Source organism: Mesitornis unicolor, unplaced genomic scaffold (assembly GCF_000695765.1).
Source record: "Mesitornis unicolor isolate BGI_N332 unplaced genomic scaffold, ASM69576v1 scaffold32161, whole genome shotgun sequence".
NCBI classification, from domain to species: domain Eukaryota; kingdom Metazoa; phylum Chordata; class Aves; order Mesitornithiformes; family Mesitornithidae; genus Mesitornis; species Mesitornis unicolor.
The window spans coordinates 9,059-31,121 of record NW_010164978.1 but is presented as its reverse complement, the minus strand read 5'-3'; the positions used below and the strand labels follow the sequence as shown (position 1 = coordinate 31,121).

At 37.1% G+C, this 22,063-nt stretch overlaps 1 protein-coding gene across 1 annotated transcript; it reads left to right on the top strand.

Moving 5' to 3' along the window:
* The first annotated feature begins 109 nt into the window (after positions 1-109).
* KDSR (3-ketodihydrosphingosine reductase) lies at positions 110-21,486 on the top strand. The gene is made up of 12 exons (XM_010194494.1): positions 110-260; positions 5,180-5,309; positions 6,460-6,490; positions 7,261-7,350; positions 8,462-8,518; positions 12,384-12,449; positions 12,603-12,698; positions 13,798-13,989; positions 15,791-15,874; positions 18,709-18,792; positions 20,595-20,696; positions 21,038-21,486. The coding sequence occupies exons 1-12, from the start codon at positions 110-112 to the stop codon at positions 21,155-21,157; spliced, it is 1,203 nt and encodes a 400-aa protein (XP_010192796.1). The 3' UTR covers positions 21,158-21,486.
* The last annotated feature ends 577 nt before the right edge of the window (positions 21,487-22,063 follow it).

The window sequence follows — 22,063 nt, the reverse complement described above, 5'->3', positions numbered from 1 at the left end:
GATGGCGGCAGTATTGGGGACCCCGCGGGGGAGGCCCCGCTCCGGGCGGCGTGAGCGGAGGAAGGCTCTCGATCGCGGGAAGAGGGGGGATCTCTGGCTGCAGGCTTTAATGCGGTTTAGTGGCACTCGGCGTCGGGCTGGGGGCAAAGGCCTGCGCTGGGGAGGCTCGGTGTTAGGCGTGCTCGCCTGTTTGCGAGGGATCTTGGCAGCTGGCTGTAGCACCTCAAGCTACCAAAACATGAGAGCCACAAGTCCGAGTGGTAAGGAAATGACCTGTACAGATGACTCTGGCAGCCGCCGTCTATCTCGGTTGGCTTAAGGCGATCTTCTGAGTCACCAGAAATGCAAACAGTCTTAATGTTGACTTTTTGAGACATTCCTTTTGTATTCTTGACGTTACCGTTTACCTTGAGTTTTGTTTTCTTTTAGCATCTCCCAAAGTATTTAAGTGGTATGTGCGCTTCTAAACAAAAGGCAAAATCTATGGTTTCTTTGATCTAAAAAACAAGTCAGACATGAGGAAATGGGAAAACGAATACAAAAGAAGCAGTCGGGTGAGACTCGTGCCCCTTTTTGACTTAAAGTATATAGATATCAATGTCTATGAGCAATATTTTGACTGACTGTAGTCAGGATGGTAGAAGGAAGCCTTAAGAAGGAAGGCTGCAGAAGAACATACCGTTGAAACGGTTCATGAGTAGTACACCACGAGTTGTATGGGTGTGTGGCTTGGGGGAGGGAGGAAGGGGAACAATATCCAGATGCTTTCAGATGGATCGCTTAAGTAGTGAATTTGGATGCATGAGATCGAATGAGTTAAGCCGTTGAAATAATCAGGGTCCTAGAATCAGCTCCAATAACTTAGCTTTAGATCCTTAAGGTAGGTTCTATGCAGAGGAGCTGTAGTTTACTCTTTGGTTAAATTTGCTTTTAAGGTGTGAGTAGTGCTTGCAAATGCCCTTATTACAGTGAGTTTGGGATGATCCAGAAGTTAGACCTCATAGGTGCAAGTGAATTTATCGCTACTTTAAGTTTGGGTTTTTGTGGTTTTTTTAAGTTTGTGTTTGTTTGTTTGTTAAGCTTTGTATAGTGCTGGTTTTGATTTGGTTTTGTTTTAAATTGTTATTAGTTTTGGAGTTCCTCTTTGGAGGATGGAGCTGTCCCCAGCATAATTTAGACCTGTCCAAGTTGCAACAGTATTCCCAAGTTGCTTTATGCAATAGGTGTTACTTGGATGCTGTAACTGGCTTTATAGCATCATGTACAGTGTAAGGTGTGTTCGAGCTTGCGTTAAGGTTCTCTGGTTATGGCGTTTCCCACAGAAGTAATGTTTATAAGGCCTTCAATAAAATTTTAGAAACCCTTCAATACTATGTAAAAGCAAAGGGGAAGCAGACTCAAGGGCCTTCCACAACCTTATGCAGAAATAGAATAGAAAACAAAGAGTTAATTGGATTTTATTTCAAAATTTTGCTTTTCTTTGTGAGGTTTTTTGTTCAGTTTTGGTTTATATTATACCTGCATATGTATTTTATATTTATATATATGTGTGTGTGTATACACACACACACACATATATATATAAAATTATTATCCCAAGTTTTGTCTGTTATTTATGTGATTAAACTCTTTAAAAGCTACTCTGCTGGCTCTTCTAATCAGAATAGTTAACTGAAAAAAGTTCACATGAAAAATGGTGAAAATATTCTTGTTGGAGAAACCTCCCTATAACCACTGCCACTAATTATATTAGCAGTTTAAGCTCAATTTGATACAAGCTGAAGTCTCAAAAACAGTATTCCTGCAAGTCTTATAAAATTCAGAGTCCAGCTAGAGAACTAACTATATTAATACATTGATGGAGGAACAGGCTGTAGGTGTATTTAACTTGACACAAATCAAAATCTGTAGGTAAACAGTTTTACTGGTGTCACCGCTGGCAGAACTGCTTGTTTTATTTTGGCTTTAGTTGTGCTCTTAAAGAATTCATGCAAACTAATGAAATATGGAGGAACTCTTTCAGAATTCACTGGTTCTTAGATTCATAGATGCTGTTAATAATGCTGGACACTTGTACATTTGGATTTCAGATTTTCTAGTGTAATGCATAAGGAAAAATATTGGATGATGGTACTGTAAATCAGAAATTTTGTTGGGGGAGGCTTTTGACATTGTGTGTGTAAAGTAAATTCTTATGTCCTATACTGGAAGTAAGTGTTCTCTGCTACTGAAATGACTGAGAGACTTCCTGGAAATATTTAAGAGCCATAATATTATCTGAGGACTTACTTGAAGTCTTCTTATAGAAACATACCAAAATCTGTTTAAGTGATCTTCATATATGAATTTTTTTTTTTTAGTTTCTTAGTTGATTCAGATAAGGCTGCAAATTAATATTTGGTAATCTTTGTCAGGCCTCAGTTAAACTCTTGAAATAAGAAAAGAATAAAGCGATAACAACTACAAATTGCATATTTAGCTGGTTAAGCCCTCTCAAGAGGGCCAGTGATTACCATTGCACAGTAAATGTAACTCTTCAAGATATACTTGAATAAACTTTTTCTGAAGCAGAAAAGGTTAGTCTTATCTAGAAAAATCTTCTCTCTGGGAAACCTGTTGAAAGTATCATTAAAATGTATCTGTTAATTTTCAAAGGAAGGTCATTGGGCAACTTCAGATGCTGTTATGTACCAGTTACTGAATTTTAAAGTTAAGACAGCATTCTTTGCATAAGAAATCCTTCATAAAAGTATTTATTTTCACTCCTAGCAGTTATGATTAATAGTTGTTTTAGTTATGGCTAAGTAACTGACTCTGGTGCCTTTTAGGGATAGAAATTTGAAGCGGAAAACTTGTGGGTTTTTTTCCTCTCTGACCTCTCATTTACAGGATGGAAGTGCGAGGCATGCTTTCTGCAGGAATAGGAGTCATAGGAGTCTCTTTTTCTTAGAAAAGAATAGAGCTGTCATTTCATGTCATCCAGTGGGCTTTTCCCCTCCCCTTATCTGCTATGTATTTTGGTAACCCCAGTGAACACCATTAAACAAAAAGTACTTCTCTGCTATCAAATTGACTCAAGCATCAGGCTTAGTTTATTTAGAACAAAATGCTTTTTAGATGCTTGATACTACATGCTTTGTTTCTACCATGACAAGGAAAGTGTTCTCAAAGGTATAAAGGTTACTTTTGTGCCGTAGAGCTGCTGCTTCTTGTACTGAACTTCTCCCTGCTTCGAAATCTGGAAGACTGTTTTATACATCTTTTATTTTGCCATTGGCTTTAACTCTCTCCTTGGGTTTCAGGCTACGTACTAGCACGTGTCACCTGTTCTGTGAGAATAAGCTATTGTGGTTTAATACTGGTTGTAATAGCAGATAGGAAAATGAAAACAAGGTAAGGCAGTCATCTTCGTGTGCATCTGGCTCACCTGCATCACATTTAACTATTCTTTATTGGAGATGTTACGTCTGCCCTGCACGCATTCATTCTGCTCTTTCCATTTCTCTGCAAAGGTACTTTGCTTGATGGAGCATAATGCCACAAAACTTAAGCTGTTAGAGCAAAAGCAGCCTTCTGTCAGTTTCATGAGTGATGTTTAGAAACTCTCTTTGCTGAAATACCGGGTTGAAATTTCTGCTAAAACTTCCAAGATCTTGGTGATACAAATGCAGTTTATCAAAGTTTGTGGACTAGCAATGGCAGGAAATGTAAAGATGTTCTTTGCTTGGGGCTACAGCCCGTTTAGATTGAAAAGGGCCTCTTGCTCAGATATATTTTGGGATGATCATGCCAAATCCACATACATGAAGGCCATCTCTATTCTAGAAGTAGTTTCACCAGTTCTGTGCAGAGCCCAGCTTGATAACTGTGGTCAACTTTAAGGACAGCCAATCTTGGTGTCTCAGCATTGTCGCCCTTGTGCTGGGACTGATACGATCTGTGGTTTGGATGCATCCAAGTGGTTTGACCAGAGCTCATTTTTGAGTTTAGTCAGGTGTGCTCACCACTTAGAGCAGATCACAGGGATGCGCCCTCTCGGTGGAACTAAATACCTTCTCTCAGAGCACTGTCTAAAAGCATGCAGCCAGCTTGCATCCAGTGCTAAGTGAAAGTTAATAAAGCTCTTTTGGAGATACCATATCATGTCTTGATACTGGTCATTACTGATGACAGTTCTGTTAATTTGGAGTTGGACTGTCTCATCAATTGAAGCAGATTTCCAGTATCTCAAATTCGAAAATCAAACACAGCAATTCTCTGTACCTCACCCCAGCATTTTTATTTGTCAATGGGGAAATAAACTCTGTGATCCTTAGAAGCTGACCTCTGTTATCAAGGATTGTAACTCAGGAAGTTGGAGCCAGACCCTTTTTGGACTGGCAAATTTTGTACCTGTTCTTTTCAAACACAGAAACAGCTCTGTCACACTCCTCGAGGGCTGGTAGTATTGCATTCTGAAACATCTGAATTAATACTAGGATGGAATTGTCCCTTCCTGTCAAGAAATTAGTGTGTTTTGAGTTGCTATGGCCAGGTTTTTATTTTTGCTAACTCCTCTGATGCTGGGTTACAGTGAAATTTATAAACAGCATCAGTGGCAATTCAGTTGTCTTGAACTAATGAACTGCAGTAGCACTGCAGAATTATTTGCCACAAGGGTGAGTAAATGTAATAATGTCTTGTTTAATGGAGTAGATGTGTGCTCTTCCTTGAATTCCAGAGCATCTTTGTTAGTAACTTACCTACCTAACAGATTTCACAAATTTGCTTTGGCTAACTTCATTGTAGCACAAGTAAAGATTTCACTAGTGTTAGGGATTTTTTTTTTTCTGTTACATCAGCATTCATGATGAATGTTCCTGAAGGACGTGTATTGGTAACAACCTCCCACATACTAGCAACAGCCTCCTACCTAAATGCTGAAGTTCCCAGCTAACTGATAGCTGGGAACTTCTGTCACTGACCTATCTGCCATGAGCCCTATCCAGTGTTCTTGGGTGTGACTCTGAATAGAACCTTCATTTTTCCATTTCTTGCGTGACTTCAGACCTTGTCTTTCTGAAATGAATATTGGCATTGTCTGACAAGCCAGAGGCTTTGTGCCAGTACCTTCACCTTCAAAGAATTCTTCAAGCACTGGTATAGTTGAACTGTTCATGATACTCTGTGGTTTGCGTAGATAGTAATCAGTTGTCTCTCAGTGCTATGCCAAAAATTGGAATTGCAGCAGTCTTCCATGCGCATGAACTAATTCATGTGCTGGTGTACCTGCCGCTGGTGTACCTGCTCACAAGGGCTGTAGAACTGAGGTTTGTCTGAACACATGAAACTGAGCCTTTTAATTTTTTCAGAAAGGTATTGAAATCTTGCAAGCTACTTTGCAAGTGCACTAAAATTCTTGTCTTGTTTCGATCTTGAAGCATTAAAGTAATTTCAGAGTTCTCATGAAGTCCCAAATCGTTAACTAATGCTTACACTCTTGTGGAATTCATTTACTTTGAAAGCAGTCATCCTTCGTTGAGAACACCATAGACCAGGTTTCACGCATTCATCTTGGAGTCATCCTCAGAGGTTAGTGTAGTGTGAAGCTAATCTTGCAGAGAGAGTTAGTTAGAAGCTAATCTGAAGCAGCAGTCTCTAATAGTAGAGGAAGCTCAAAGAACTGAAATTTGTCTTTGGGAATGTTACACCCGTTCGCGGCCCATTTGTGACTGCAGATGAGACAGTCAGGAACCATGGCGCATGTTGTAAATCTTTTTGCTGGGATTATTTGATTTACACTAAGCTATTTCTGAAGGTTAGTGATAAGATTCTCATATGAAAGAAGAGTTTAGTGACTCACAGGGAATGTACTTCTGACTATTCTGACTTTACTGCCTCCAGGAATGAAAGATTTTTAAGGATAATGCAGCTCTGAAAACAAAACTCTGAGGCATTGGCAGATGAGGAGACAACACAAGGCTTTTGATAAGGTGTGCAGTTAGAGATTGGGAATCTTTGTTCTTCCACTAATTAGCTCAGTGCCTCTCTTTTCTCATACTTAAAATGGAGGTGCTACCTTACTTTCTCTGAAGTGTTTTGAAATGTTTTAATAATAAAAAAATTAATCACCATTTCCAGAGCAATTCGAATCACTTTTTTTTTCCCAGTTAGGAAATCTGTATTTCATAACTCATTTCATCAACAGATTTTTATCTTTTTTTTACAATAATTGTTTCTAGGCATTTTATTCCCATATTTTCTGAATTATAGCCTCTTAATATGCTGTTAAACAAAACTTCAAATAATTTGGGTATGTAGGGAAGATACTGATGTTTGTTTAAGGACTGAAGGCGCATGCAGCCTGAGTCTGGGCTTAAATGAACAAGTCATCTAAAGGCACTGCCAGACAGGCAGATATCTTTATTTTGGTCAAAAAGAGAAGTCAGGTTTGTCATATACATCTTGTTCCACATGTAGGCTTATAGAGCATAGTGAGAGAGGTGTTAAGGTGACTTTAACCTGTATATTAGTCTCATCTGGCAGTGTATTCTCCTGTAACATATGATGCAGGGCTGTAATCATCATGCATTTCTCTGTGGTTGAACTAACATTTTCCTGTTTATGTGTAAGACTATTCAGTGTTACAGTTTAGAGGAAGAAGAAAAGGTAATGAAAGTGTAGGTGCTGGCTTCCCCACAAAACTGGAATTGCAGGATGGCATGGACAGTTCAGGGTCCAGGCTGGGGGACTGAGAAATACTCCACAGAGGGCCAACCGCTGAATTTATGAATTTTGGTTTTTAACAAGAAAGAAGGTATTTTCTATTTAGGTTTATGTGATGGCAGGCAATCTACAGTTTGTTTTACTGCTGTGACCAAATATGGAGGGGCAGTATGTAATTGTATTATTACAGTTAACGTTAATAGAGATTTCGAACTTTTAACTCCTCCTGTCTTTTAGAAATAATATACAGAACTTAGTCAAAAGCATGTGAGAGAGCCTGTGTGGGTCTAACTGTGCCTGATGTAAGAAATGAGCAAAAAATAGCACTGAGGTAAAACTGGTTTTGGGGTAGAAACAAACGCTCATCAATCTATTCAGATATTATTTTTCATTCCTAATCAGTACACGAACGTTTGTGTATCTTCTGTATTCACACCTCATTGCGTGATATTTTAATCAGTATATTTTTTTAGTATTTTCAATTGATATGGCTAATTATATGGGAGAAAGGATGAGAATAGTGGACTAACACTGCTATTTTCAAATAACTTTTAGGTAACTGGAGGCTCCAGTGGAATTGGAAAATGTATTGCAATTGAATGTTACAAGCAAGGTGCTTTCATAACACTGATTGCAAGGGATGAGGTAAGTCTATTAACTATTCTGTTAACAGAATCTGTATAGATAAGGAATAATTTTGAAATTGGTAATTATTCATACTTTCTTCAGTGTGTATTTTAAGGGGATCCTAAGCATTTCAAATTAATGCATTTGAACAGAGGTGGCTGTCTTTTTAAGGAGTGTAGCCAACATGGAATTTGTGATTAACTTTCCTTAAAACTCAGTGCTATCACATCTGTTAATGGCATTCATTATTTCACTGTCTAGGGTCTATTGCAGAGGACAAAAGCAGGAAAAACCCTATGTTCTTTCAAACTGTAGAATTTCCCTTCAATAAGTGACAACTGGGTGATTAAAAACAGTTCTTAAAATTCACAGCATTTTTTGATGTCTAATCAGCATTATGTCATACTTTTTACTAGAGAAAAACTGTTCATAAAGACAGCTTTGGAGGAAAAAGTGTTGCTTTGGTTTGGTTTTTTTTTTTACTAAGAGGTATTCAGAACTTAGTTGGAATGACTCTGTTTTCATAATGGGTTGTTACTTTATTTGTAAAGAAAATAACTAATTATTCAGGAAATAAAAGCACTTAACATTTTTGCAGGGGCTCAGTCCCAGCTGTCTTTAATAATTTACTTACACTTAAGAACTTATTTTGCATAACGGTGAATGCAGCCAGAATTAACTCTTGAAATATGTGATAATTTGAATTTACCAAATTTTAGCTTAATTTTTATGATGGTTCCATAACAGTGATTGTTCTTCAGAATAGTTTATGTAATATCACATACATATAAAATAGAACCAGTATACAGGAGAAAAATTAATACCTACAGACTTAGGTACTCTGTGTAGTTGTATGAAACAGAAACATTAAATAAATCTGTTGCAGAAGTCAGGACTGGCTTTAGAAGATGAAGTAAAAAAAAAAAAGCAAGTTCTGGTAGCTTGATGGAGTTCATGTTTTCATTATGTATTCATAAATCTGTAAAATGGCAGTAGCAAAGTGTTATAACCAGTTAGGGATAACTTTTTTGGGTTTTGGGGAATGTTTTTAAGCCTTGTTGGAAACACTGATGAAGACTGAATTGCTCTCAGAACTGCAGTGCTTTAGCTGTTCTTGTATCCGTTTCAGAGCAAGCTGTTGCAGACAAAAAAAGAAATAGAAAAGTATTCTGTTAATGACAAGCAGGTAAGATCACTCCTAACAATGGCTGGTGTGTGTTTTGTTTAAGATAGTCACTACAACATGTTCAGTAGTCCTGTCCTTAAAACAAAGCTGTTGGACAAAAATGAGTGAGGGCTCAGTGTCTGCTTTCAAATATACTGATCTGCTTACATTAGATGTTCTGAACTCTGCTACATTTGATGTTGCCTGGCTAGTGCATTAGTGTGCTTTTCTTATAGAAAGAGCTTGATGTCACCAGCTGTAGGTGTAGTGTGCTTTTTTGGATAGCTGCAATTTACTGTCACTCAGTAAGCACTTGTATTCTTCAAGATTAAGTGGAAGAACCACTTTTTTCTTTTTTTTTTTTTTAAAATCTCTCGCTTTTTGCAGTTCATGGAAAAAAAAGTAGGTACTTGTTTCCAGGTTTAGTTCACTATATCATACTTGTATTCCTTTTCCTGGTGAAGTACTCTATCGGATACACAATTTAAATGGGAGGAGTTCAGAGTCTTTAAATGCTATGGTGAATAAATATAGAATAGTGCATAAAGGCACTTTTTTAGAGCTCGCAGAGGTACTAGCTTAAAATAGGTACACTTGCTATGTTCAAAATATGCAACTTCAAGATGAAGTGCTGAACTTATTTTTTCACAATAATAATCAAGGGGACAGGGGAAACAGTATTGAGACTGTTAATGTCATCTCCTTTCTTGTGTTCCAGAATTTTTTTGTTACTCTTATGATTCCAAATAGAAGCAATTTATTTGACTGCAAAAAGGGATTTGAATTGATAAATAGGATATTCTGTTGAAAAGAAGCAATGGAAAAAGCCAAATATTTGAAAGCAATGATGTTTGTACTAGGTCATACAAAATTCTCTTAATATCTCCATTTATAAGATAAGATTCAGTCTTTACTTCCTAATAATTTTGTCATATGGCTCAAGCTGATTTTTTTGGTCTGTGCATGCTGGCTTACTCAGATCTACCTTTATTTGAAAAACTAAGCTGTTTGAGGTGAGGGGAAACTGGGTTTTGTCCATTTTAAATAAATAAATAAATAATTCCCGATAACCATTTTCTTTTAGCTGCTCTAGTAGTTTCCCAAGCTTAGCATTAAAGTTAATCCTTTTTCAAACACTGTGTCAGGATGTTCTTGTGAAAATCTGTCCAAGCTTGATAGATGCAGACTTTTTAACAGACTGATACTTGGTGCGTGTTTGTAAGAGTTTGGGTTAAAATCTCAGGAAGTACCTTCAAGGTTGAGCAGCCTCCGGTGTGGACTGAACAGGACCACTTTTGCAGAAGCAGCTTTAGACTTGCAGCCAGGTTCAGTACAGGCCATGGGAGTTGAAAAGTGGGCTGGCTCTTCTGTCACTCTCACTGGGTTGTAGACATTGTCACAGGGAAGCCTGCCCGATCTAAATGCAGAGAACAGAACTGGAAAAAGTAGGGAGTCTGGGGCAGAGCTCACACTGGAAAAGCAGATCAGAAGTTGGGAAGTGAGAGGAGCTTCACTGAGAAGCTGTGCAAAAGGATTGCTGAAAGAGAGTAGAGAAAGATGTCTGATACGGATCACGTGCACAGACTGTTAATGTTTACAAGATGTCAAGCTAAGTGGCAAAGATTCACAGGAAAGATTATTTTTTTACACGTTCAGTTCTTGGATATATCCATGAAACCAGGTTGCATTGACAGCCAGGTCTGGCACCTGCCTACATGTTTGTGTTTGACTTGGCAAACGTTCTTTTAAAGATGCCTGCACGTGATTTATTTAGATCGCTGACAGTGCAGCCTTTATAGATGGAACAAAATCCATGCCTTTAGAGGTTTTTTGCAATATTTTTTTAATCCCTTTCCTGGTGTAGAATCCCAGTTACTTCACTAGGAGTTGAGTTGATGTTTTATTGTGAAATCTTTATAAATGATCCAGCACCATGCAATATTTAAAACAAAGGTGTGGAACAGGGCTGGGGATATTAGACTGTTTCTGGCAGCATATTCTGTGTCCTGGATGTGGATCTATGGATTACCTTCAGTCCGTTCTGTGGAGTGAAGGTAATCATTATATTGGAGCAGAAGAAAGAACGTATGAGAATAGAAGCAAAGAGGTGAATTGTATAATGTGATAGTAGTCAATAAAAGCTGCAGTACTTCCTGAGTGTGGTGTTCACAGTATGAATAACTCATCTATGCAATCTGAACTGTTGACCAACTGCTCGAATTTTGATACCAAACTGATATTTAACCTCCTCACTGATCTTGCAAAGACATCCAGATAATAAATCAGTGTCAATTTTGTTTAACTGCTATTTTGTTCTCTAACTTATGTAAAAGAAAAATATTTCCAAAATGTGATAAATGCCCTAAGGGGAGATGCATGCTGACCCACCAATAACTTGTGCTACAAGTTTACGCTGATGTCCAACTACATACAGTGCTGGAAGGCAGGAATAGCCAACCTGCTATACAGGAATGGCAAGCAGATGCTGTTTATGCAGCTGAGAAGTGTTGCAGTCTAACCAGAGGCAGAACTGACAAATGAGTAGCTGCCAAAGCAGTTAGTTACACTGCGGTAAGCTTTTTTGTGTGTGTCCACGTGCTGCATGAGAAGTGGTCACGGTAACATTTGTTACAAACTGGTGATGACTTTTGTTTTATTTCACCTCAAACTGAGTTTAAATGAATTGACCAAAGTAACAGGGCAGTAATTGGAACACAAATACAAGAGTCCTTCCTTTTTTTTTTTGAGATTGCTTCTCCTTTCAAGATGATGAACTGCCCCAATTCTGATTGCTCATCAAAGAGGGTAGCTTATCTGTAAATACCTGACCACACTGGAGTTTGTAGCGATCTTACAGTTTCTAAGTGGTAACCCAAAGTCAGTGCTTCCTTTGACCAGAAGTTGATTTGAAAGCGCTTACTTTCTGAGATCATTTTGCTGAAAGTACTCAGTAACTTTCAAGAGAAGTAGGGCCTAACGTGTAGCTGGAACAAAACTTAGATATCGCTGTCATCTGGTTTTTGTTGTCCTGTCCTGCTTGCCCTTCCCTCTGAGGCCAATGCTTATTTTCATGTTTCTGTATCTTTCAAACTAAACCCCATAATCTCTGGTTTCCAGACAAGGAGTAAACATATCTAAAAAGTGAAGTAATGTGTATATTTGTGACACTGTGCAGCTAGTCAGTTTCTCATAGAATTTTTATTTTAGTTTTGTCCTTGACATGTCCCAATTAAACAATATACAACTAAGTTTACTACTATTCCTAAAAAAAAAATTTAAAAAGTGGGTCGCGTGCACATGCCAGTACTAAAGTTAGCAGGTTTTTAACGCTTGCTTTATGCGTTCTGGAAAAGTGTTTTTGCAGTGCTGATGCTGCAGTTTCAGAGACGCAGTCCACAAACATGCCTTTCTATCATGTGGGAAAAAAATCTTTTTTCTTAAAGATGAGCCTGAGCTACACAAATGGTTTGACTTGTGTTCAGTGCTGATGAAAGTTAAATGTAGCACTGTGGAACTTTGACTGCCTTAGTTAAAATAGTTTTTATTAAACTTTTAATGTAAATAACTCAAGTTGTAGTCTGTCTTAGTACAATAAATTAGAAACCATGCTTTGCACATGAGTGGCTGCTTTGAAGATCCTAAAGTGTTTATTTGTTCTTAATATAATCTTTATTATACTAGAATATGTGTGTGTGTGAGGCGGAGGAGCTCGGAGGGGGCAGGGATTGCTTTTTCCAGTGTGGGAGAAGTGCAAACTGTCCTGTCAAAAAGACTTCTTGGTTTTTCTGGAAAAGATGTGTCATTGGGTTTTGTTGCATATTGAAAGGCATGGAGTCAACAGTAATTGGACTTACTGTGTTGTAAAAATGTCCTTTCACTTTTCTAGGTTGTACTGTGTATTTCTGTTGATGTATCTAAAGACTACGAGCAGGTGGAGAATGTTCTAAAACAGGTGAGGAAGTAACTGATTCATTCACCTGTGTATCTTAAGAAGCTTATCTGTCTGTGATGTATTTCTAATGGAAATAGTTTCTTATCATGATACTGTGCTATAGGAAGGATTTTTCCTGCTAAAGAACATCTTAACCTCTGTCCCCTCTTCCAGGCTCAGGAGAAGCTGGGGCCAGTTGACATGCTTGTAAACTGTGCAGGAACATCAGTTACAGGAAAATTTGAAGATATGGAAGTGAATTCTTTTGAAGTGAGTGAGCACACTTTTTTGTTTCATTATATGATGATTTCTTATGCAACCACTCTAACGATTAGGTTGCATTCCTGTGTCTTTCCAGACTTTGTATGAATAGTGACACACTTGATTTGTCGTGGCTGTCAGAATTAAAATATATTTAGATTTGCGAGGATTGCCTCTAATATCTCACCTGATTATCAGTCCATTGATGGGTCAGAACAGTAAATTCTCCCTCTGACGGAGTCCTCAAGATGGCAAATAAGCCTAACATGTATTTTTATAGTTTAATTCGCTGTGAAAGGCACTGAACTTCACGTAGTCTCATTTTTATCTGGTGAAGATTTTTTTTCTATATGTTTAGCCTGATTAATTGGCTGTTACCGGTGTTCAACTCCAAGATGCACAAATTGTTTACAGCTTGAGAAACTGGTGCTCTCATGAAAAGACCAAAACAAAAACCCCAGATCCCTGTATTTTGCTTAGTTTATGCCCCAAGCCCTCAGGTCCCCAGTCATCTACAGGTAACACTGAATCATCTGAAAATACTGAAGAGGCATAATTTTATAATAAATTTGGATCATACATTCTGTTGCTTATATAAGCTATCAGTTGTGATTTAGGTCTTCTAGAGAGTAAAATTAAAGACTTCCCCATAGCCTGAAAAAGATTAGTCTCTGAAATGCATAGCTACATAGAATTTTTCCTGTTCCTGTTTTAGAAACCTCTTTAAACTTTCATTTTGGTATGTTTTCATCCATCACGCCTAAATTGGTTGCTTTCTGGACACTGTTTAGGTTAGATTTTCCCTCAAATACACTTTTTTTTTTTCTTGAAGGCCATATGGTTCACTGTATTACCAGTATCCTGGATGCTATTAAGACTTGTAGATAGACTGGGTTTCTTTTGGCTTGAAATTAGATTTTTGGCTATAAAACAGTTTATGAAGCTGTAGAATAGAAAACAGTTGTTTCTTTTGCCAGCTGATGGAACTCCAAATCTAGTCAACTTTATTGTTACAGCAGATTGAAATATGCATTTTGATAAATAATATGAAACAGGTGAAGTATTCTGAATCTGTGGCTCAAATACCATTTTAATATCATTTGTACAGAGATTAATGGCAGTCAATTATTTGGGTAGTGTTTACCCGAGTCGAGCAGTAATCACTACCATGAAGGAACGAAGAATGGGAAGGATTGTGTTTGTATCGTCTCAGGCTGGGCAATTAGGCCTCTTTGGTTATACAGCTTATTCTCCAACGAAGTTTGCTCTTCGAGGGTTGGCCGAAGCCCTGCAAATGGAGGTATGTATGCAATAATTCCAGTATTTTTGATTGTAAACAAATTATTTTTTTTTATCTAGCAGCTCAGCACATTTTCATTTAAATAGTTCTCTTTTTGTCTTGTGCAGCACTGCTGATATCAGTGTGCTCTGTTGGCCCCTTTTTTGGCAGCAATACAATCCTATTGGTCTGCATGAGCTTGCAGAAACTAAGCTGATTTCAGTTGCATAAGAGGGAATAGATTGAATTTGTTCCTAGAACTGAAGATGACCACATGTGCAGGCATTTTTTAATCTTTTATTTGAACTAAAAGGACTTGGATTTTCAGTCCGAGTAGAAGTCTCTTTTCAAGGCTAAGTGCAGAATAATATTGAAGAGTCCATGGATGCATGAGGGGCAGGCCAGTGATTCCCAACATGGTTGTGAGGCCGTGGTAAGTGGGTTGTGAACCATGTGAAACCGTAAAACTTGCAAGCTACGATAGAGGATTGTCCACAAAAAAGTTGTGTTGACAATGGATCACCTTCCTAAATTTTGATATATATAAGCTTTTTATAGTGCAATGATCTAAACCTATGCTTAAGTCAAGACTCAAAACCAAACAAACACTGTTTTAATTATTGAATTGAACTACATTGGTAAGTACATTGTAGTAACACAGGTAAAGTTTATTTGAAAATTACTTCCATTATTCTTCTGTTACGAATAATATATATTTTAAGTTGTTAAGTGTTAATATATAAAGTGTCCGTGTTTGGTTCTAGACCGTTGGATAGTCCCTGTTGTTACCTTGTTCTGTTTAATATAGTTGTATGCCTTGATCAAGATAAGAGTGTGAGGTAAAACAGCATCTGAACACTTCTGGCCTGCCAAATAGAACAGTGTGACTGCAAGGTCTTTATTCACACTGGTGACAGGAATTTTTGTGAAGACTGAATTACTCAAAACTAAAAAGAGGGAGCTTATGGACCTGGGATGTGGATTTTCAGTGTTTTCAGTATAGAGTTCTTCATAATAAAAATGCCCTCTGAATATTTTCATTAAAAGCTTCTCTATTTGTATTGGAGCATATATTTGCATTGCTCTAGTTTCTAAAAGTCATGCGTAGGTGATATAATTTTATGACACATAGATACAAATACATCACTAAATGTAATTCTTGACACTAGACCTTCCATTTTTCCTCATTTTCTACTTAATTTTCTGTCTTCTTAGATTTTGACTCCTTGCGAGTTTATACCATGAGTTGAAAAGCCTTGTGACTTGAGTATACCTCTTAAAGATACCAAATTTGAGTTTTACATTTTTGTTGATTTTTTCCTCATAGTTGTCTGTTTCAACATATTTTCACTGCTGAACAATGGCAAAAACAGCATGTTAATAAGCCTTGGTGAAAGCCTTTTAGGCCTTGTGTTTATGAATGCTGGGTACTAGTGTTAGGCAATGGTTTAGCCTTTTTTTAAAATTGGAGTTGGTAAAATTGTAGAGTGAATCTACTTTCATATTCCTCCTAAATGTTTTAAAAACCACTTAGATTCATCAAATATTTTACATAAAATGTAAAGTTTTTAGATATTTTAAACAGAGCAGCCCGACATCCCTCTTCAGGGATGCCCGATCTCTCTTTAGGATCTTTGTTGTTTTGCTTTCTCATTTGACAAAGCTCTAAGTCTTGCAAGTGCTGAATATGAGGGTGAGTTATAACAGGAAGCAATTTAAATTTATGCTTGCTGTATTGTTTTGGTACAAGAGCAATTAATGAAGTTGAGGGACATGTAAAGGCTGTCAGTATTAAGATAACACTTACTCTTGTAAAATACAGGTAAAACCTTATAATATCTACGTAACGGTGGCCTATCCTCCAGATACTGACACACCTGGCTTTGCAGAAGAAAGTAAAACAAAGGTAATCTTTTCTTCAGTAATACTGTAATGTTTTTAAAGCTTCACTTTGTAGTAAGCAGTGCATTTCAGATTTCATTCACTTCTGTAGTACTTTTTAAATCGGTGCATATTACAATTTTAAGAAGTACTTTTAAACACTTGAGTTTTATCAGCTTAACTCGTCAGAGTTAAATATCTTGTACAATAATTTTACATCGTTTATTGTTCTGGCTTTCAGTGGAAGAACCACCAAAGTCTTTCTGTACACAATTGAAATAGTACTGTGGAATGGTAAACTGTAAAACCACTGTTTTGTTTTGATATCAAAGCTCCATGAGCCAAAAATAGTATTTCTATTTTGCATCTTTCATAGTATGCAGTTGTTCTGATAGATGCAACAGGTCAAAATAAACCTCAGTTGCTTCAGTGAAGTCTGCACACTAACTATGCTGTATGAATGTATGTAATGACACAATTCCGTAGTGGCTGCTGTCTAGTCTTAAAGTAGAAAGGAAACTCTTGCATTGTGTTTGGAGTCCAAATGACAGTATCACTTTTCAAAAGGTTAGGTCGGCACTTGGACCTCTTTCACTTGGCTTACCTTGAAAAGGAAAGTTTTGACCTTGAAAAATTTAGTCAACTCTTGTCATTTGACATGTCTCTTACATAAGACCAAAAACTACATTCAGACCCCCTGTTCAGACTGCAGGATCAGGTAACCAGAGTAAAATGTGTCTATTTTTAAGTTGCATACTGTGAACTAGAAAACCTGGTATCTAAGGAGATCGGCCTTTCCAAGGTGCCTCACTATACACAAGAGGAAAGTGGGGCTTTCACCCTTTGTATAGGAATGGGTAGGAATTGTATAACATCATTCTTCATCATTTCTTGATACAGGTACTCCATATTAAATGTATACTCCCACACATCCACACAAGGTGCCAGAATTAGACATCCACAGATACTTGTATAACTTGCATGTCCTCTGGGATTTTTCTTCATAATAGCCTATTTCATGGAATTACAGTCTCCAGCACTGCTCATCTAAGATTTCTCTTTAAAAGAGATTCAGCGAGATTTATGTTATTTGCCAAAAAGGTGTCTTAAGCAGAGACTTATGCTTTGTTTTAATATACATTAAGTCTTCTGGTGGCTTGCTCTTCTCATGATAGTGTACCTTAAATCTCTGCAATATTGCATTGCTCTGGCAGTTCAGATACTTATTGTTGCATTTATTTAATACTACCCAGTGTAGAACATCTGTCTCTCTAGCTTGCATCTCCTTAAGGACTAGGCTATTTTTCGCTGTAATCATTGAATATAGTAAAAGAAAATGTCAGGAACTAGGATATGCCTTTCCTGTATTTAATAACTGAAGATTTTTGTTGTTTTGTTTTGAGTTTGCTTTGCTTTGTTTTGGGTTTGTTTTTTTGAGGTAACTGCTTTACAAATGACAACTGTGCTTTGGGTGGCTGACTAGCAAGATCAAATATTTAGTGGCTGATTTCTGCCTGCCTTTTTTTGTTTGTGTTATTAACTTCAGCTGTTGTTCCTGAGCAGCTGCTAATTTTTTTTCCTAAATGTACAGTATTTTAATTATTGTTGACATCCATACATCTCTTTCAGTTTCGGTTGATACTGCTCAGTAAGCTCAAAAGTACCTAGGTCTTATGAGATGGAGATCTGATGACATAAGGTTTTTTTTGTGTGAGTTCTGCTGGCAAAGACACTGATTTCTTCCTTCCCCTTCCCCCCCTTAAAAATATATGTACTAAAAAAACAAACAAACAAAAAAAACCCCAAAACAATTTCAGTGAGCCTGGTCAGTGAAATCAGGATTCATAATTCTACAGATATTTGGAAATAGGCCTGTTTCTGTGAAACTTAATTTCTGTAGTACTTTGGATTGATAATGAGTGAGAAAACAGTAGTTGCTCAGCTCTTCCCTAGAAATACTTTTAAAAAGTATTAATCTCAGAAGTAAACTAGTCCCAGTATTTGACTAGATTGAATGCTTCAATTAAATTTTGTAATTAAATGTAACTGAATTAGCCATTACAAGAAGTTGACTTGTGACCAAGTACTCTTTTTCTCTCTTGATTTAGCGCTGGTTTTTCTTCATGAACAGAAGCATCTTTCTTAACATACTGAGCATTTAAATAGCTTGCTGTGCAGTTAGCTCCATCATTGTTTTAATTGTTAAAAGAATAGGAATAACAAACATGTTTCTAGATACTTTAAAGCCTGTTTTTGCTGTTTGTTTTTGTAACAGACCAGACTTTTTTGTGTGTGAAATAAATTATGATTGCTAAAATAACTGCCATAATTGCTTTCCTTTAGTGAGGTAAGGTGGCATAAATGCTTTAAACATAAAGAAATAAAATACAGTGATGGATTTTGGTGGATATCAGTGTGTGGAGTTTGAGGAATTAAAAAAAAAATTGTCTTGTAGGGTCTTAAAATATTTCAGGCCTATCTTTTATTTCATTTCTGGCAAAAACTATAAATGTACTAATACAGGTGTTGAGGAGACATAGATTAAGCATTTTGATAGCTTCTGCTGAAAATAAAATACTTGGGGAGGGGGAAAAAACACTTTTAAAAATATTTTATTAGTAATAAACTATTAAAAAATGCTACTCAAGGAAAAGTTGGCATTTCCCTTTATAAAATTAGACTATTATTTAGGAAATTGCGTTTACCTTTCCTTAATTGGGTATTTTAGGTGATAGTATGATACCACTTGCTAACAGTGATGTCATCCATGACAAAAGACCCAAACCCGAAATTTGACCTTTGTATTTTTTTCACCTGGGTGGTGGTAGTCAAACTTATATTTGTGTTTCTGTACTAAAGCCCTTAGAGACAAAGCTGATTTCTGAAACTTCATCCGTTTGCCAAGCAGAACAAGTTGCCAGAGTTATAGTCAAAGATGCCATAGTAAGTAAATTCTCTTTTTAAAGTATGTTCTTTGTTGGAGAGACTAGGATCGCATGTAATGCTTGTTTAAGACTGTAGGACAAGTGGCTAAGCTAAATGTAAAATCACTGTATACAAACAGTACTCTTTGCTGGTTGGTTTGAGCAGGAGGTATTTTCTTTATTCTTTTTACCACTGTGCTGACAAATGATTTTATAGAGTCTCTTGGAACTAAAAAGTATCTGAAGTTGTACATTAGGCAGAAGAAAATGATGCATCAGTATGATGCAATGTCTCAAAGGCAGATTATGACTGACTTTAAAGTGCTGAACTCTATTGACTTCGTATGTATCAAATACTATTTGTCTAACCTCAAAAGCCTGTTGGACTGTCTCTTGTTTTTCTTGAAGATGAGGTCATCCAAAAATAATTTTACACTGAATGAAGGCAGTCTAGCCTTTTTGGCTTTTAATGTCTTAAGTATGTGATTTAGGGGTGATTACATAAAATGCTGCTCATAGTTGTTAAAGATGTATCGCCTCTCTGAGGAGTTTTTTTTTTAATGTTTTGTGATACCAAATGCTTGCATGCTTAATAAAGCACCTCAGAATGGAAACAAACGTGAAGTTTCATGTTCATACTTTTGATCTTCAACATGATTACATCCACAGCAGGTGTTCAACTGTGAAGTTTTCATATATTTTCACAAATACAGCACATAAACACAAAATGATGTCTGGTTTTGGGATGGTGAGTTTTAGAAGCAAGTACTGCCTTACATGGTATTCTGATTTGGTGCTTAAGGAAAACTAATCTCCTCTCTTGTCTTAAGCATCTGGTATTTCCACACCATGCTTTCAGCACTTTGGATGGTATATGAGTTCAGACATGGGCTTTATGCACTCAAACCATCAGCTGAGAGACTACAATAGAAATCAAAAGGTAGCTAGCTCTGTACTGTGGGAACAGTACAGTTTCTCAGTCGTGCGTTGGGAAATAATGAAATCTCATATCCTCTAATACTCTGCATAGATTCACTCCTAACCATGATTCAGGAACGCCACCTTCTCCTTTCACTTCTACATTCCATAGATTTAGGCCTTTTGGAAAGTCTTTTCCAGTATAATGTCTGCTGGAAACAAATGTGAGAAGCCTGGGAGTGAGAGCTATAGAGCTGCAATTTCCCCCCATGAGTAGTGGAAAAACCAAACAGCTAACTTCTTCCTGGTGTCTGTCCCCCACTCTTCTGCCAGCTGGATTGCATAATTGGCTGTATGTCTCACAGTTTTGAGGAACGCAAGTTAAAAATCCTTGATGTAGATGGAGAACCTGTTACCTAGCGTTTGAAATACACCTCCCTGCCAAATCTCACGTGATAACAAACTAATTTTAACAAAAGGCAAGCAGTATTCTGCAATTATAGTAGTGATTGCTGCTCTGACAGGTAGGGTGTAATTCTGTCTCTGAAAGATACTTACAGACAGGGAGACCATCATGCATTTTCTCCATCAGTAAGCATGCTTCAAGAAGAAATGCAGAGCCTTTCTACCTCAGTAGGTAATCTGCAGTAATTTAGCATACCTCTCTCTAAAGAGGAGTTACTTTTCTAGTTCATTTTTTAAGTGAATGCCTTTTGCAGTGTTGCTGTGTAGTACAAAATATTCTTGAATATTTTGATTATTGTGTTAATATTTCTTACATTAAAATATTTGTTGTTAGCTGTGTTCATCAAGAATAGCTGTTGAAATAAAACACATCATGATGTGCCACAACTGGATAAATTAGTTTTTTCTTTTCTTAATCACTGTTTTTCTTCCATCTAGCAAGGGAACTTCAACAGCTCAGTTGGATCTGATGGTTACATGCTATCAATATTGACAAGTGGAATGTCACCAGTCACGTCTATTACTGAAGGTCTTCAGCAGGTAAGGTTTGGGAAGGCCCAGTCGTAACAGTTTCTTACAGCTTAAAGTAATTTAAAATATAGAACATTATGCAAACATTAATTATTTTTTCATCAAATGGCTATTGATACTGTGGAGACTTGGGTTTGGGAAACTGAAGTAGTATTTTCAAGCTGAAGCAGCAAGTTGGTGGGAGAGCTAAGATTACTACCTGAACTGTTACACAGTTATGATGGTTTTCATGAGTTTGTTTTCTGAAATTCTATAACATACCTGCCTGGAACACTCTTCTTTCACAAATAAGTAATATGCTGCTATCTGGGATCTTAAATGAATTGAAAGATGTTTCTCTCTGTTTCCAGGTTGTTTGCATGGGCATTTTTCGCATCATTGGTCTGTTTTACCTAGGAAGTTTTGACAGCATAGTTCGTCGCTGCATGATGCAAAGGGAAAAATCTGAAAGTACAGATAAAACTGAGTAATCTTGGAATTGAAAGAAGAATGTCAAACAGTCCTGGACAGCTTGCTGCTTCAGCGGGACTCGGTTTTTCTCCTGAAGGATTTAGACTGGAAGTACTTGCATACGTGACAGATGAGTCCCCTCAAAAGCTATGAAAGAAGACAGAAGTACAACTCCAGAAAATGCCAAACTATGCAAAAGTGTGAATGAGGTTTATGGATTTTTTTTTGGTGATTTGAGTTGGAGAGAATTAGGGGAATCTGTAAGTGACCTGCAGAGTGGAATTTGAGAATGGACTATGTGTGGTAATTCTGGACAGATGCTTAAGTTTTCTCACGTTGGTGCTTATGGACAAAATAAGTACCATGACAGACTGGGCTGAAGTAGATTGAAGTCTAAGTTGGTACCTTTTGCTAATGTTTTGGGACTGTTTTTAATTTAGAATGTTAACTTTTCCTTTGGCCAGTCAACAGATCCTTCTGCTAATGACAGCTTTCCTTGTTCTATCCAACATGCGCCTGTGGAAACCTTAAGAATGGCAGATACACAATCCAAGCTTTCTCAGTCTGGGAGTAATTAAAAAGTATGATTTGATATATGCATACTTTCTAAAGGGAGATGAAGAACCCGTTCCCACAGAGAAATGCTAGGAGGTGTGACAGGGTCTGTAGCTCTTCTGGCCTTCGAAGTATGTTGTGAACAAGAAAAATCAAACCAGTACCAAGTGTGTTATGACTTTCAGCATTTTAAGCCATTGAATAATGTACGATTTTTACAGATATTTACTTTTCTTTACCTGCCAGTTTTTGCTCTGGAAAGGAAAGTAGCCTAATGCTACTGTTATGCACATTATTTTTTCAAAGCTGCAAATGATGAGCCAAACCAGTAGTTGATGATAGAATCAGTTGTAATTCAAATGCCAGGCTCT